The following is a 17,760-nucleotide window of genomic DNA, read 5'->3' on the forward strand; positions in this document are numbered from 1 at the left end:
TCACCCTCCACATGGCCGTGGTGCTAGGGAATCCCTGTGGAAAGGAAATAGCCTGTCTGTCTTAAGAAAGGAAAGGAAATAGCCTTTCTGTCTTAAGAAAGGAAAATCCCCCCTACACTCCTGTGGCTGCTACCTCACTGTTCCATGTGCTTCATTGAAGCCCATTCATATTCAACTGCAGTGAAGTCAAGGAGAAAGAGGTGTGTGTGTGTGTGTGTGTGTGTGTGTGTGTGTGTGTGTGTGTGTGTGTGTGTGTGTGTGTGCAATATAGGAGCTGGCTCTATATTCCTGTGCCGGTGGGAATAACGTAATGCGCTACAGGCAGTGTGACCTTTTCTAGCTGCCGTGCTTTCTCTCCTCCCTCACGCTTTCTCTCTCTCTCTCTCTCTTTCACACGCTTACTCTCTAGCTCAGACACACAACACACAGCAGCACTGTCAGAGCTAGCTTTACCAACCATCAATTACCCACACTGCTTCCTAGTTTAATGGACATGAGGCTTGTACAAATCATTGGAGATAGCGGGGTGATGGGACAGTACGGTGTGTTAGTTTTGCCTCGTTCTGCGGCAGGAAGGTAAAGCATGTCTTGTTTTCTCCTGTCCGCCTTCCTCAACGTGACCTTTATGGCTGTGTGCTTCCTGAAGCGACAGTTTGTGCTCAAATTGAGGGTTAAGGCCTGCCTGTTTAGAGTGCTCTAACTACCTGCAAAGGCATACATGATGAAAGGGGAGTGGAGAGTGGATAAAAAGGTAAAAGGTGTAGATGCAGAACAGAAAGTTTGATTTTATATCATGTACTGCACCTGCGTACCATCAGGGTTAGACCAAGAAAGTATCTATCTAAAAAAAAATATTAATAAAGTAACCTAATCAAATTCTTACAATTTAAACTTGTAGTACCATTGCACTGAATAGATAGATTGATATGGATATGGCTTAAATAGCACTTCATGTCCTGGCAACTTGGAGAATGAATATAAAGATAGCCAGCCAGAGATGAAGTAGAGTGACACAGTGGCGGATGAAGAGTGAGCAGTGAGAAGGAAAGACAGAGAGTATGGTGAGGGTGGAGTGGGTGGGGGGAGTTAAGGCACAAAACACACTGCATCAAACCAAAGCACTGCTCCGAGCTGGATGCGTCAGCAGTCCATTCATGTTCTTCTATTTTCCACTAAAGGACAAAACAAAAAGAGTGAGAAAGCAAGGGGAGGTAAAGTCAAAGAAAATCAAAGATAAAGAAAAGACAGAGTAGAGAAGGGTAAGAGAGAGGGCATCATGAGAGCGAGCGAGCGAGAGAGAGAGAGAGAGAGAGAGAGAGAGAGAGAGAGAGAGAGAGAGAGAGAGAGAGAGAGAGAGAGAGAGAGAGAGAGAGAGAGAGTCCCCATCTGCCTGCCTTTGCCACCACAGACTAGACTCTTTGGAAAGGCTGGATTATCGCTGGGGAGCAGAGGGTTAAAATATGGTTGCTGTGGGGATGTCACTGTCCATCTCTGCCTATTGCTTGTCTATTCCCCTAAGCCACACAAAGCCCCAGAAAGCCCCAGAACAAGAGGCTGTGTGCATGAAAGAAGAGAGCGAAGGACAGCATTAGCAAACTGTTTTTTGAAGAGGTAGATCTCTAAAAAGGTCTGAGTGCTTTGAGCTCACCCAACTACCTCAGGACACTGCAGAGAGAGCAGGAGGGAGGGAGGGAGAGAGAGAGAGAGAGAGAGAGAGAGAGAGAGAGAGAGAGAGAGAGCAAGAGATATCCAAGCCGGCGCACACTCTCTTTTGCTGCTACAACGGATTCCTTTCCACATCGACGCTACTCTTAACGTCACGCCTGTAAGCCGCTCGCTCACCCAGCGCTTGCCTTCCCTGTCTTGCTCCTCTCCCTAGTCGGACGCTGCATTAGCGAGGGGGTGCTGATCACCACGAGGAGAGGAGGAAAAAGAAAAAGAACTGGGAAAAAAAGAAACAAGTCGAAGAGAGGAAGGAGAAACTGCGCACCACCCCTCCTCCCTCTAACCCACCTCGATCAACCCAGCTACAACACCCCCACTCCTCCCAGCACCCCCTTCCATCCCCCACCCCACTCCCCCTCTGAAGAAATTGACGGATTATTGGGAAGTGCAAGGGAGGCAGGCTGCAGCTGCTGCTGTGTGTGCTCACTACTGCTGCTGGGTGCTTCGCAGGGATGGTGTGTGCGTTTGCAATTGCTGCTGTCGCCACCACTGCTGCCGAGGCTGGAGTGTGTGGCTAGTTAAGAAGAGGAAAAAGCTAATGAAGGCACCGTGTGCCGCCTAGTCTTTTCAACCCCTTCCGAGCACTCCTGGAGAAAAAAAAAAAAGAAATAAAGGAAAATCAAGTGGACACGACGCCACATTGAGAGGTGGAGCAAGGGGAAGAGAGCGAGAAGGGCTGTCAGACTGACCAACCGACCAACTGATTGACCACTAAAAAGTGAACAGAGGAATACAGAGAGGAGGGGGTCTGTTTTTTCCCCCCGGCTTGTCAACCTTTCCTCCTAACCATCGCAAACAAAAGGCAAAGAACATTGGAAAGGACTGTGGAATTTTCATTCAACCTTCTTCAATCCCACCCCCAACTACCTCCCTCTTTTTGCCCTTTCTGCCTTGGCTTTTGGTGCACAAACAAATTGTGCGTGTTTGTGTGGTCGTCTGTGCTATGGAGACCTGGGTAAGGTGTCTAGCAGGGGGATCAACTGTCGGATTCCAAGGACAAGCAAGAGAAGAGGAGCCGACAGCGAGAAGCGAGCAAGGGCGCACTGCTGCTTTGGGAGCCTGACTGGATTCCTATCTGCAATCTTCTTTTCTCTTCTTTTTTTCTAATCAACAAGGAAAGGGAGGGAAAAAAACACTCACATAAGGGCCTTCGAACCTTTCTCTTTGGATGTGTGGATTTACAAAAGGACTCATCTTGGTTTAGTTCTTTGGCATTGATACAAGTTTTGACAGAGCAAATATAAAAAGGCTTTCTTTGCTGCTCTTGGGATAAACATACATCTGATGTGAATACTACAGCTCTTTCTGATTGCAAACAGGAGGGAAGCTATATATCTCAGTTCAAGGACCTGTAAAAATAACTTGAGGTAGGTGTCTAGTTTCAACCCCTCTTTGCATCAATTTGTAACCCTACCTTCTGTCTTGTAATACGGTTTTTGGTTGCTTTATTTATCATCATGTCCTTCTCATACACACGTTTCAGAAAAGCCAGCCCTCTCTACCCTCCCTTCTCCTTCTGCCCCTGAGCACAGCTCATGGGAATAAAAGCATTGCTTAATTGAGGATAGGTCAAGTCCTCTTGCCCCTTAGCAAGCACCCAAAACCCACATTTTCCCCTTGTCCTCTTCAGTTTCCTTGACTTATTTGCTCTGGTCCCCTTAACACTACTACCACCCAACCAGCTACTTTCCCTGATCCCCAAAGCCCCCAAACACCCCCATCCTCCCCCCCCCAGATGATGCTGAATTATGAATGTGCCACATCATGAGTCTCCTGGGGCGGGTAGCTGTGCATCGTGCCAGGAAAGCCGCCCTGCTCTGTGTAGTCTTCCTGATGGCGCGAGCGTGGAGCAGCGCCTCCCTGGCCTTGGCGGGGGCGGCAGTGTCTCAGGGACCCCAGGGCTGTCCACCGCAGTGTTCCTGCAGTAATCAGCAGGGGAAGGTGGTGTGCACCCGACGTGGCCTCACCCGTGTGCCCCCCGGCATTCCAACCAACACGCGACACCTCAATCTAATGGAAAACGCCATTGAGGCGGTGCAGGCTGACTCCTTCCGCCACCTGCACCACCTTGAGGTGCTCCAGCTTGGGCGAAATGCCATACGGCAGATTGAGGTGGGCGCGTTTAATGGACTTACCAGCCTCAACACACTGGAGCTGTTTGACAACCGGTTGACGGTGGTGCCCAGTGGGGCCTTTGAGTACCTGTCTAAACTACGAGAACTGTGGCTGAGGAACAACCCCATTGAAAGTATACCCTCCTACGCCTTCAACCGGGTGCCCTCCCTCATGCGATTGGACCTTGGAGAATTACGGAAACTGGAGTACATCTCAGAGGGAGCTTTTGAGGGCCTACAAAACCTCAAGTACCTCAACCTGGGCATGTGCAACATAAGGGGTGAAATGCCAAACCTGAGTCCTCTCAAGGGCCTGGAAGAGCTGGAGATCTCTGAAAATCACTTCCCAGAGATAAAGCCAGGATCCTTCAAAGGCCTGCGCTCACTGAAAAAGCTCTGGGTGATGAACTCACAAATCTCAGTGATAGAGCGCAATGGTTTTGACGACCTATCTTCATTGGTAGAGCTTAATCTTGCCCATAATAATCTGAGCGGTGTGCCACATGATCTATTTTCCCCGCTCAGGTACCTGGTGGAGCTCCATCTCCACCATAACCCTTGGAACTGTGGCTGTGAGGCTGTATGGTTAGCACGCTGGCTAAGGGAGTACATCCCTACTAACTCAACTTGCTGTGGACGCTGTCACTCACCTGCCAGCATGAGAGGTCGACAGCTGGTTGAGGTGGACCGAGGTGAGGGCGCTGCAGTCCAGTGTTCTGCACCATTCATTGCTGATGCACCAAGGGACTTAAACATCTCAGCAGGGCGAGTGGCTGAGCTTCGTTGCCGCACAGCCCCAATGTCTTCAGTGCGCTGGCTCCTACCCAATGGGACTATCCTGACACATGCCTCTGGTCACCCGAGAATATCAGTCCTCAATGATGGTACCCTTAATTTCTCAAATGTCCTGGCGGTAGACACAGGCACTTATACCTGCATGGTGTCCAATGCAGCTGGGAACTCCAATGCCTCAGCCTACCTTAATGTGAGTGCAGCTGAGCTTAATACATCCAATTTGAGTTACTTCACTACAGTGACTGTGGAGGTCTTGGGGACAACCACTGAGATGCCCAAACCTAAAACCACCACCACCACAGCTGCTGCAGCAGGGGCTGGGGTAGCTGGAGGAGGGGTAGGCCTAGGGACAACAACTACAACTGCCTCTCCTTCCGTCTTTCAGCCAGTCTTCATCTCCACACCAACTGTGCTGCTGCAAAGCACTGACAGCCCATCCGGAGCAGCTAAGACATCTGTGGTGCCAGTTGTCACTAGCAAGCCAGGCAAGTCTGGCCCTAGCCTGGATGAAGTGATGAAGACCACTAAGATTATAATAGGTTGCTTTGTAGCGGTGACACTGCTGGCTGCTGTCATGCTCATCGCCTTCTACAAACTGAGAAAGCGCCACCAGCAAAGGAGCACAGTGGCAGCTGCCCGCACTGTGGAGATTATCCAGGTGGATGACGAGGACCTTCCTCCACCAGCGTCTGCAGCTCAAGAGACGGCTCTCTCATTGCCTGAAATCCGGGACCATAACAGTATACACAAACTGGACTTTATCAGCCACAAGACTGACTATAGCTTTCACAAACCCAAGGCCGAATACAAACCCCAGCCTGATTTTACCCTTCACAAGCCGAAGGCTGAGTATACCACATACAAGCCAAATATGGACTTCAGTAGCCACAAATTCATCCCAGATTACAGCACTCACAAATCTACACCAGATTTTAGCCTTCATAGACCAAAGCCTGACTACAGCCAATTTAGGCAGGACTACAGCACTCACAAACCTAAAGCAGAATACAGCCCATTCAAACCAGACTTTGGCACTCACCCAAAAACTAAAACAGACTACAGCCCGTTCAAACCAGATTATGGCACTCATCCTAGGCAGAAAACTGACCTCAGCCCATTCAAACGAGATTACAGCACCCAACCAAAACCTAAACATGACTACAGCCCATTAAGATCGGACTATAACACACAGCATAAACCTAAGGCTGAATACAGTCCATTCAAGCCAGACTTTGGCACTCACCCAAGACCTAAACCTGATTACATCCCATTTAAGCCTGACTATAGCACTCAGCCTAAACCCAAAACAGACTATAGTGCCCAGAGATCTAAAACTGACAGTACCTACAAACCCAAGGACCCTTACTCTTCCCATAAGACTGCAACAGATTACAGCGCCTTTAACACTGACTTCAGCCCCCAGAAAGCGGATTACAGCGCCTTCAAGTCTGACTTTAGTCCACACACTCAGAGACCTAAACTTGATTATAGTCCACACAAAATGGAATACAGCCCCCAAAAAGTGGACTACAGCACTCTAAAGCCCAAATATAACACCTATAAACCAACTGGCCATGGGGCTAAATGGACAGAAAACAATGTTGGGAACTCCTTGCCTCGAACCATGCCCAGCACCATTACAGCAATGGCTGAGCCCTTCGTCATAAAAACTCACACCAAGGAGAAGGTCCAGGAGACTCAGATTTAAAAAGCCACCCTCAAAAGGCTCCCACTCCTTTCCCTAGGTTCCTAGTTCCCACCCACCACTGTCCCTTGCCCCCCTTTCGTCATTTCCTCATGAAATCATGCAATAGAATGCACAACGAAAAAAGGACAGGAACTACTTTTTTGTACAGAGTGCAAACTTAAAAAGACTGATGATTTATTGTTGTACATGCTTATATATATATATATATATATATATATATATATATATATATATATATATATATATATATATATGGACAAATTGAAACAACCATGGGCTGGTGATAGAGAAACATATATTAAAAAGAAATTAAAACTATTTTCTAACTTGTAACTTCTATTTAAAACAATGAGTTGTTTAAGATGCTGTCTTGACTTTGACAAATGAGGGTAGTCTTGTTTTAAAAAGGGGCATTCTGTGTGATTTTTACACCATGCTACAGAGAATGCAGTGATAAGAAAAAAATATTTATACTGAGAAGACTTTCTTTAACAAAAACCGAAAAAAGGTCACTGTCGATCTTTACAGGTTTATCTTGTAAAAGCACCAAGAATTTGTACTGTGCCAAATGTTATAAATGCAATAAAAAGGATTTTTGGAAGAAAAAAAGAAAGTACTAGAGAGAGATGTTTTTTCCCCCTTCACTTCTTCTCCTGGTGTATACTGTAACGATCAGCCTAATGCTTTAGACACTGCAGTAAGACGCTGCAGCTATACTTTAACCCTACATGTGCTGAATGACTCAGGCAGAATGAATCACGGTGCAGAAGTGGATGTATTTTTTCTTCTTTTTTTAATCTCTCAACACCTCCTATTATTATATTATTTATATGTAACAAATGAGTTTGTTCAATTTCTATTTTACACCACCAGTGAGTGTCATGGTGCTTCATCAAGGTGTGGCTGATCAAAAGTCTATGTTTAATTTAAGTTCTTAAGTTCTACAAATGCTTTAAGAAGTCACAAGATGAAGCAATGTTGTGTCCACAGACAAGCAAAGCAGTGCTATCAAAACATCTAATGTTAATTTAAATGCTCATTGCCTAATGTGTCTCAACAATTCAAACAGATTGTGTTACCTACCATTTTCTACATTACAAACTGGAATTATAAATTATGTATCTAATGAGTGAAAAGGGTGATAAATGAAGGTGAAATACTGTTTGGGTGTCTTGCACTTTGCCAAAAATATAGATCCTCATTTCACTTTTCATTGCATTGCCAGCTGTTGTGCCTTCATCAATCAGTATGGGGGCTTTTTATGGTGACAAATGCATTTGGGTCTCACTGTTTACTGCTCATTTTTCATCTTCAACAATATCACCCCTCTCAATCATAATATAGCCCCACAGTTAACTAACAAAGAAAGATAACATACATAGTGGTTAGTATGCATGTATTAGCCAGGTAAGCCAATTTGTTTTTGGAAACCACGATGTGTGGAATTGAAGACCAAGCAGTGCTGTTGCCATTCTTTCTACTGTAACTCTTACTCAATGACAAAACTGAGGACAGTGTTTCAAGCACTATAATCATCATATTCAACACAGATCCAACTTCTCATTAACCCTTACAAAGCTGTGCAATTGTAAAGTAAACTAACATGATTCAAAAATACACAATAACTAGCCTCTAGAGATGTGTGACATTATCAGATCCACAGTCACAGGCCTGTGCTGGCAGGCAAAGCTTTGGCCTAGTAGTTTAGTTGACGACACCAGTTTACATAACCAGTAAGAAGTGTGGCAAATGGAGACCTAGGTAGAGTACCTGCAAGGGCCACAAGAAAAATATCAGGATTTGCCTCTCCAACACTGTAGAGTTTCAATATTTGAGATAGAGGAACAAAAAAAAGGGACGTTTGAATAGAAATGAGAGAGAGATTGACATGGCGCATCACAAAAATAGTGTAGCAGTTAGCTGAGAGCTTGTGATGTGCTTAACCTGTGGTCAAAGCTGTCAGATGAGGAGAGTGATGTGTGTTTTTTAGGGTGACAGTCCAGCTCTGAGAAATTAGTAAGTGACAAAAAGAGGGTGTGAGATAGATAGAGTAAGAGATGGAGGTTAAAGAGACTGGCTGAAGAGGGTGAGTGAGCATATTGTGCAAGGGTTTATTTTATTTTATCTTTTTTACATTTAGTTGTTTTATAGGATATATGGTACTTGGATACACATCACGTGTTGTAGAGTAAGACAGCTTTTGTTGTAAATGTATAATTTAATTGTCCTCTAACATTCTGCTACATTATCAGGCTGGGATGGATATGACGATCCAATGAGTAGAGACTACTTTGGAGTAAAAATGGATGGCAAAGTTGTGCAGTGCAGCAGAAAAATATATATCAAAATTAAAAACAATTAAATTGTATAACAAGGAAAGCATTGAATCTTACTGAAAAACATATAAAAGAGACAGTACACTGGTGTGTGACGACAGGGACCAAGGACATCTAGCATGTAAAGACAGGGGGGGCCAGAGAGACATATTAAGAAAAACTTAACATGACCATTAAGATGTGCCCCAGTAGCCGAATGGTAGAAGCCTGTACAACATAACGTAACTGCAACGTCCGATCGAATCCGGCTGCGGATCTTTGTGGCATGTCATACCCCTATCTCTCCCACCTTTTCTGTTTGCCTCTCTACCATCACATTTCCAATAAAGGCAAAGTGCCAACAAAAACAAACACCCATTTTATAATTTACTGACCATTGTCAATACGCTGACTCACATCTCAGACAGCATGCCTTCGTCTCTCACTCCTGTTGTTTACTTACAATTGTTTTTATACCATAGCAATGCAAAGCCAGAAAGCAGTTTTCCAATTGTCTATAATGTGAAGCATGTGGAGGGAATGTTCAAACAAGTATGTTGTATCTAAATGGATACTGTAAATGGGTTAGATGGATTGTAAGCAGTTGTATGAACAGATGTAAGCTCTGTATTAAGCATTAAGCTGTGTTATGGCATTCTATCGTAAGCTTGGACATACTGTATTGCACTTTGTATGCCACAGTATGGTATAGTATGGTATAGCAGGACGGTTCTTATGCTACACCATACTGTTCAATACTGAAGTATGTTGTGCTATGTGGTCACATATTAAGCTGCGCTGTGCTATAAAAGGCTCTGTCATACTAATCAGTCAACATGGCTACAGGGTCATCAACCAGCCAATCAGATAGGCAGCCACTGAAGGGCCCGTCTCCATGGGAAACACTTCGTTCCTCCATCCCTTCATCCTCCTCGTCATTTTCTTTTTTTTCTGTCTGTGTGCTTCATTAGCAATCATGAAGCCATTTGAAAGAGGAAGCAAGGCTAGATGCACCTATTTAGCCACAGCACACAGAGCCTGGGTAGAGAAGGAAAGGAAAAGAATGGGAGAAAGAATATAAAGGGGTACAGGAATTGAGATTTAGAAAATAAAATGTAAGTGGGAAGGAAAGCATGACAGATTTTTAGAAAGAAGTTATTAGGGAGCAAGCAAAAGTAAGAAATTTAGCCAGAACAGAAAACGGGGTTGGTAAAGGGAGCAGATCTAAGCAAAGAGCAGACAGCAAGGGCAAAACAAGATATACACAGAGAAATATTACAGGGCTGGATAAGGTGGCAGATGGTACATAGTGTTGCTGGGAGACAAAAAGAAGTAGACAAGAGAACGAGAAGTGAGAGGTGAAGGAGGGGAAGGGAATTAAGGGAGAATTTGGCCACAATGAAAAGATAAATCGGGAGGGATAAGAAAGAAGCAAAATCAGAAAACGTGCAAAAGAAATACAAAGTAGCATTTGATGAAAAATAAATAACAGTGAGAGAAAAAGAGTTAGACCTACCAAAAGGGGAAAGCAAAGCAGCGAGAATAGATAAGGAGAGAGCAAAGGCGCTTGGGAAAGGACTAAGCAGAGCAAATGTGATGCAAGAGTGCCAGCTACAGATGGAATGGGGGATATATAGCCTGGCCATTATGGCTCCAGTATGATTGGTGAATGGCCTGGAATGCACCACAAGGGATGTGGTGGGGTGGGGTGGGGACTTGACAGCTGGGGGTACTTGAGGAAAGGAGACCGGTGAATATGACGGCAGAGAGGATGGGAGGATCAAGAGATCAGCGCAAATGGAACTGTAGGGACGATGACTGCCAGAGTGCAACCAGGCGTTTGTGTTTTCAGTGTGATCAAGACAAACCTGAATTTAACAGGTCAAAGCCCTTAAACCAGTAGCAAAAACAAACATACTTTCACTTTAATTGAAGGAAGGAGCTCATTCTCAACTTAACAGTTTGTAGGACATTTTGAAACCCAATTATTTTGATGCAATCTCTTAATTAGATTTTTTTCTCATTGTAAATTACTTGGCACTAGATGATTAGTATGCAGAAGATGGCTGTAATAAAGTGTTATTCCATTAAAATGACCCATAGGCATTATAATATCAATTTTATCAGCTATTTATCAACTAAAGCACCTCACTCAGTCATGACAGTAGAGCAACAAGAATGTGTCAATCAATTTCTATTAACAATTTCATCAGGACTAAATTAACAGATTATAGATAATAATGCTGAATTTCTGAACACTTAGTATTGCTACACCATCTTTGATCAGAGCCTGTGATGAGGGATCAGCTCAACTGGTCTTCTACATACTGGAACAGCAAGGACTTCCCATTCCATTGATAGGAAGAAGTGCCTTGCATGTTGAGTTCCATGTGATTTATGTTCTTCAGAAAAGCCTGCATAATTATGTTTAATATTGGAACAATATTTCATTTTTTCATAAATATATATGTGGCAAAAAAGCCCAAGTCAATTGCTCTAATTGTGTTTTCATGCATTTGTATTTTAAAAGCTTTCATTGATTATTGACAATACTGTCGCCAACGATTCGATTAGAGAACCTGCATCCCTAGTTAATGGTAAGTGTGTTCAACACAGTGCATGTGCAAGGATGTTTGTATGAGCACTAGCCAGTGTGCTAGTGGAGCAGACAGGAGGCTATTCTAAGCAGGCCTGGGAGCATGCTGCCTTGTGAGTCAACATGAGTCAGGGCCAGAGCTGTTCGGTCCTAATGTCAAATATAGGGACTGGATGGGATGCAGAGTCAAAGAGTGGAGACGGCACATCATCTCTGCAGAGAGCAAGTCCGTGCTCATCATGACAAAAGAGAAATTGAGTCAGGAGGACTAATGAATCAACTTAACCTTTAATATTTGGCTTTATCACATGGTCTTTTCTAATTAAATTATTAAATCAACAATCTATTCTATACTGAGAATACATTTTACATACAGTGCACTATACATAAAGGTAAATGTGCGGAAGGTGTTGGTGGACTGGAAGAACTAGTGATGGCAAGTTGATGTTTGCTGGTGCATCTGACTTTGGCTGAGTGAAAAATGGTGTAAATAACCATATTCAGTGACCAGCTGGTGGTATTAGTTGTTGTAACTGAGGTCAACAGAAGCAGAAGAAACATTTTAATCACAGTATACAGTTGGCAATGAGGCCAGTGCCGTCGAGGCTGTAGTGTTGAATAGGTGCATGCCAACAGATTTTATTGGATATATACTGTGGTCAGACTTACAAAGATTTTGTTGCTAAAACTGAGAGTGAATGTAGAGGACCAATCAAGTGTGTTACTCCCTGTGAGACAGTTTATTGCCCTTTTGGTTGGTGGTAGCAGCCAGCGACGATGAAGCCTTACTTTTATGACCCCATCCAGTGGTTGAGGCTAAGGTGTGTGTGTGTGTGTGTGTGTGTGTGTGTGTGTGTGTGTGTGTGTGTGTGTGTGTGTGTGTGTGTGTGTGTGTGTGTGTGTGTGTGTAATAAATCGTGTCTACTGAGAGCAGCAAACTGGGGATTGAGACATATTTGAGGAGGGGTTTGTTGAGGTTTGTGTGTGTGCACAAACACAAATAAAGATGAAGACACACACACACACACACACATAAAAGCATGCACATACACACAGAGCACATAAAAAATGAAGCCATTGACCATTAATTTCACTGCTTTTGTTGAGATTTACAGCCTGGAGAGAAATCATGATCACAGGCGCATCACCAAGGATACCGTGCTTGGGATCAGTCCTTATTCACTCGCTCACAAACACAGACATACATAAACACAGTCCATCAATTCAGGGTATTAACATGTTATTTCTTAACACTATAACACTTTTGAGGCAGCTTATTAGTAGGCTTTAACAGAGGCAACTGTGCTGACCATCAAAAACCATGACATACAGTCAGAGATGTCTGTATACTGTATGTTCTGAAAAAAGAGAAAGAAGAGAAAAGGCACATTAACAGTGTGCTGAAAAGAAAATATTTGCCTTTATGCTGCATGTACAAATACATAGTTATTTTAGATGTAAGTGGTATATTGATGTTGTTTAGATTGCTTTGCGGTCTGTGTCAAATGTAGCTCTACTTGTAGCTTCTTACACCCCGGGATCTATGTGTAGTGCCTAATGGAGAAGAATTATTTTCTCAGGCGTGCGTGCGTGTGTGTGTGTGTGTGTGTGTGTGTGTGTGTGTGTGTGTGTGTGTGTGTGTGTGTGTGTGTGTGTGTGTGTGTGTGTGTGTGTGTGTGTGTGTGTGTGTGTGTGTGTGTGTGTGTGTGTCAAAGAAGCGAGGAAAAAAGAAGCTTTCTTACAAACCTGCAGACTGTACTTAATGTTACATGAAAAAAGCAGTTTGTGGGTTACAGAGTGCTCTGGGATTTAATGTTTTCTAGGATGAGAATGAGTGTATCTGGGTGAAGACATTTTGGTGAGTGTGTAGGGGTGGGATTGGGGTGACAAAATGGCCTCCTGCTCAACACATAAAAAAAAAAAAAAAAGGAGGCAGTGAGAAAGACAGACACGCGTAAGAGAATTATCTGAGGTGGATAGTGAGGGCGACACATTATCTATAACAACCTGATTTAGTATGTTAGTAACCCTAACCCGACAGCAGTGCTAGATGGAAAAAGGACACGCAGAGAGAGAGAAGGGGGCAAGAAAAGGAGAGTGAAGAAATAGAGAGAGGGCGTAAGGATGGGAAACAAGAAAGGGGGAGAATTGAAAAGGTTATTGCAATAGATAAGAAGCTCCTATCAGACACATTACGTAGAGCTCAGTATTCGTTCCGTAGGATCATGAATTTACACTGACGTGGACTTCAAGATGACAAGCAGTGTGCTAAAGTCAAAGACTTCCTGAGAAAAAGTGCACTGCAGAGCAGAGAGTAGCACATGAAAGCAACTTAAGATGAAAGCTCTGATGAGCTGCGTGGAGCATCCATGGGTTGAAACAGTTTTCATGCGGTGGCAGAATTATTTAACTGCTGCAGCAAACTGCTGTGTAGGTTTAAATGTGTGTGTGCATGTGGGTCAGCAGTGATCTTCAAAGATCAAACAAATTAATAGCCAACCTCTGTTTGCAGTGGACAAGTAAAGCCTCAATGCATTGTAGGTAGTGAAGTCTTTTTGCCCCCACTTGAGGTTTTATTCTTTAGCAGGGGGCATTTGGAAATTAGTCAGGCTTTGTTGATTTACTTAATCTAAGTGGAGTAAGCTGTAGATCTCCAGTAAACTCGAAACAGAGAGGGAAAATAAGCTCAAGCTGTTTTCATGAGGCGGCGGGGTCCAGCCGCTGATCCCAGCCACAAGTTTTAATTGCTCCTAAATTAATGGTGCTTCCAAAAGTGCGTGTTTAAAATACAGTCCTGACTTAATAGAAAAAGGATGCTGGTTTACTGGCAGATCTAAGACAGCAGTGAAACAATAAGATTTTCTGTAAACATTTAGCTCATTCCTATTTCCCTTTAATTCTGACTTCAAATACATTTGGATGGACTTCAACAGAAAGAGAAGAGTGTGTGCTGTGAAGGGGTCCGTTTGTGTATTTGTGTGTGGTGTAGGATATGCATTTGTTTGAATTTGGTTTCCGAAAACAAAATCGCAGTTGAATTATTGTCCAATGTCCAGTGGTTTTTGGTCATGTCTTTAGATGGGAGTCAGCCCTCTGTAAAATCACTTGATAGTACAGATGTGTGACTGCATGCCGTCTATGTCAAAGAGCTTGTGTAGGAGTTGCTGCAGGTGAACCTGCGCCAGTCTTACTATGCCACCTCATTATAAAACCGATCAAAGCATATGCCATCCCAGAAAACAGACAGCAAAGAGCATTTTAACCCAGTAGCTGGTTATTAATGTCAGACAACACTTAGACTGTAACTGTGTGACATCCTCTAGAGCTACACTGGGAAAGCCTAACATCTCGGGTCCTATCTTCCCACGTCGTTTAAATAGCAAATGCGCCTGCACCCATCTGTGCGCCCATGAGCGTGCTGGTCTTACAGGGAGGTGTGTTCAGGTGCATTCTTGGCGTATTGCCATCTTGAGGCACCGGAAAATGATCGCGCCATTAACCAACAAAAACCTGGACTAAAGTCAATAACGCAGCATTTCATTGTTATTTTAACAGCGCATTAGTAAAATGTGCCTAGGCTCGTGCACAGCGCGCACACACTATGCTTGTTACACACATAGGGACGCGCAGCAACACACAAACATGCAAAAGATTGAAAATATTACAATGTGAAATAGTATTATATGATCTGCTCGCGCCTTCCTGCTTAGCAAATCTGCCATCATAATAGCAATGTGCCAAGGTCCAAACGCGTCTGGCTTTTAAAGGGAATGGGAGATGACACTCTGATTGGTTTATTGCATGTTACGCCCAAATCACACATATGATTAATTAAGACAACCCTTTTAAACCATGCGCCTGGTGCACGGACCCTTTTTTTACGCCGTTAAACTAGCAAAAGTGGATTTGTACACACCCTAAAAGCACCTGCGCCATGTGCTTCATGCCGTGCACTTAGATCGTTAAAATAGGGCCCATTAAGTAATTGGAGGCAGAGGAATAAATTATAAATATGAAGATGATGTTGGAACTTTCAAACCTTGCAGATGTACACATTAAGGAAGAGCTTAAGTTCTTTCACTGCAAGAAAAGAAAAATTACAATAAAGCAATGAGGGGTCAGGACAAATTCTTTATCACGATATGTTAAGTGCCAGTATGTCTACAGCTATGTGTAGTGGTGTGGGCATCAGTGAAGATTCATTTTGGATACTTATTCTTATTAGAAAAGCAAACGCGTTCTATAAACAATTGTTTTCAGGGGCAGTGTTAAGCATTTCAGAACCAAGAACTTTTAAACAAGAGGTGAATCAGAGGCGCCGTGTGGCCCCAAGCTGAGCGCAACCTCGTCGGCCTGGCTGATATAAGAGTACCTGCCCAACGGGGGAGCAATAATTAGATAGCTAGTTACACTGCTCTTCTTCCCTTAACACTGTTGTTGTGTTTAATTATCTGGATTGAGGGACAAGACACATCAAAGTTGTGTATGTGCAAGTAGGCTTCTGTTTGTCCATCAATTACAGTTTTGTTGTTGATGCTGTAAAATTACTTCAAACCAAGTCGTGAGCGATAGTCGGGGATGTACTGTAAGAGTGTAAACATGAGGGATTAATGCCACAAGTGAGAGAGAAATAATACAAGTAGGTGGTATCATGCAACAGTGATGTGAAAAAAAACCTATAGAGTTACTACTCTAGTGGGAGTTTAATACTATGAAGAGGAGGATGTGTATGCAGCTCATGAGATGACTATTGAGAGTAAGCAGAGGGAAATCATCAAAGAAAAGAAGAAAACACAGAAAGGAGAGACAAAGAAAGGTGGCTCAAGTTTAATGACTAGGAGAGGAGAGGAGAGGAGAGGAGAGGAGACTTGGCAAGCATTCACCCTCCCACTCTGTTGGCAGCAGAGGCACAAACTGTTTGCTCACAGCAGTACATGCATCTATTAGTATTGTTCCAGGAGATAATAAGTGTGTGTGTGTGTGTGTGTGTGTGTGTGTGTGTGTGTGTGTGTGTGTGTGTGTGTGTGTGTGTGTGTGTGTGTGTTTACTTCTCAGCCAAAAGTGGGAAAATGAGTTGCTATGGGGTGGCAGACGAAACATTATGGAACAGCAATATGAAATGTATGAGGAAGCAAGCATTTGTCTGTCTGTGGGTGTGTCAGACTTTAGTGCTAAATGTCAGCAATATAGAAACACCAGAGACCATGGTGCCAACAACACCGCAGCTTCGGAAAACTACAGCTTCCATGAGTTTCAGCAATGGGAGGACAGGCTATGAAAACCTGAACTTGTAGTTGTTGAATGCTACAAAAATTGTTTTCTCCTGGTTAGAACGGAGAGGTGTTAAAATGTTATGTTATGTCTAAGATAATGAAATGTACTTTTAGGCCTGGGAAGTATTGAGCACCATTCAGACACACTTACACAGCAGCGAACACTCACTTGAAGAGAGATTCAGCTGGCGACGAAAGCGTTTTAAGAAACTGCAGTGGCAGTTCCAAGAAAGCCAGGCTTTCTTGGAACTTCCCCTGCACATTCAGAGAGAGATTCAGCCAGCAAAGGGGTTTAAAGAAACTACATTTCTATAGCTGGCCTCAATTGAAGCTATGCTTGCGCAGAGATACACACAGCTCTCTGCCTGTCGCCCACTTCTGCCATTAGCTTTATCTGTTTGAATTCAAAGCTGAGAGCCCAATTCCCGTTGAAAATATTTTGCCAGGCTTGTTCTTCCCTTTATGCCCCCAACTCTCCTCTGGGAAAACATAGAAAGGGGGGGAGGGAATCGCTGACACAGCCGCTGAGATAGCCTCTCTCTTGTTGGTAAGGGATATAAAGAAATAGAATGAGCAAAGAGGTAGATGGAAAGAGATGCTGAGATGGGGATAATAGTACATGCGTGAGGACATTATGCTGGGGTAAGCTGCAGAAGGATTATCGCTTCAACTCGCTCCTCTTTTTGGCCTTTATTTGCCGCTTATGTATTCACATCTTTGAGGCTATATTCCTGCTCACGCAAGGTACACACACGCGCACAGATTTAAAAAAATAAAATAAAAATAAGAGTGTCTTGTGAATGCAGAGGAAAAGGTGAGAGAAAAAATAAAAAGGACAAGACAAGAGGAGATGGGAGGTCTAGGGAGGTGTGCCCTCTACACAGCAGGAGCCTGACATTGACAACTCAATAAGCGAGCACGCAACGGAGGACTGACATGAAACACAGAGAGACACACACATAGAAGATGTGGGGAATGGAAGAGGTGAAGATGGTCTGTGTGAACAGCACGGTGTGTGTGTGTGTGTGTGTGTGTGTGTGTGTGTGTGTGTGTGTGTGTGTGTGTGGCATGTGTTTTAAACCCTACAGCCAAGACAACTTCAATGTGTGGCAACTGCTGCGTTGTCATGGGAACCATTAGCACAACTGAAAGGCTGGTATCTGCTCTGAGCACGCACGCATGCACGCACGCACGCACGCACGCACGCACGCACGCACGCACGCACGCACGCCAA

The 17,760-nt window shown here is 43.8% G+C and overlaps 2 protein-coding genes across 3 annotated transcripts in view; one reads left to right on the plus strand and one right to left on the minus strand.

Moving 5' to 3' along the window:
• The window catches only part of snd1 (staphylococcal nuclease and tudor domain containing 1), a 182,428-nt gene that overhangs the window by 90,771 nt on the left and 73,897 nt on the right, over positions 1 to 17,760 (minus strand). The window lies entirely within an intron of this gene.
• On the plus strand, positions 1,544 to 6,458 carry lrrc4.1 (leucine rich repeat containing 4.1). The gene is made up of 2 exons (XM_031313713.2): positions 1,544 to 3,092; positions 3,209 to 6,458. Exon 2 carries the CDS (start codon positions 3,478 to 3,480, stop codon positions 6,340 to 6,342), a length of 2,865 nt encoding a protein of 954 aa, XP_031169573.1. The 5' UTR covers positions 1,544 to 3,092; positions 3,209 to 3,477; the 3' UTR covers positions 6,343 to 6,458.

Source organism: Sander lucioperca, chromosome 20, assembly GCF_008315115.2.
Source record: "Sander lucioperca isolate FBNREF2018 chromosome 20, SLUC_FBN_1.2, whole genome shotgun sequence".
In the NCBI taxonomy this organism is placed as follows: Eukaryota; Metazoa; Chordata; class Actinopteri; order Perciformes; family Percidae; genus Sander; species Sander lucioperca.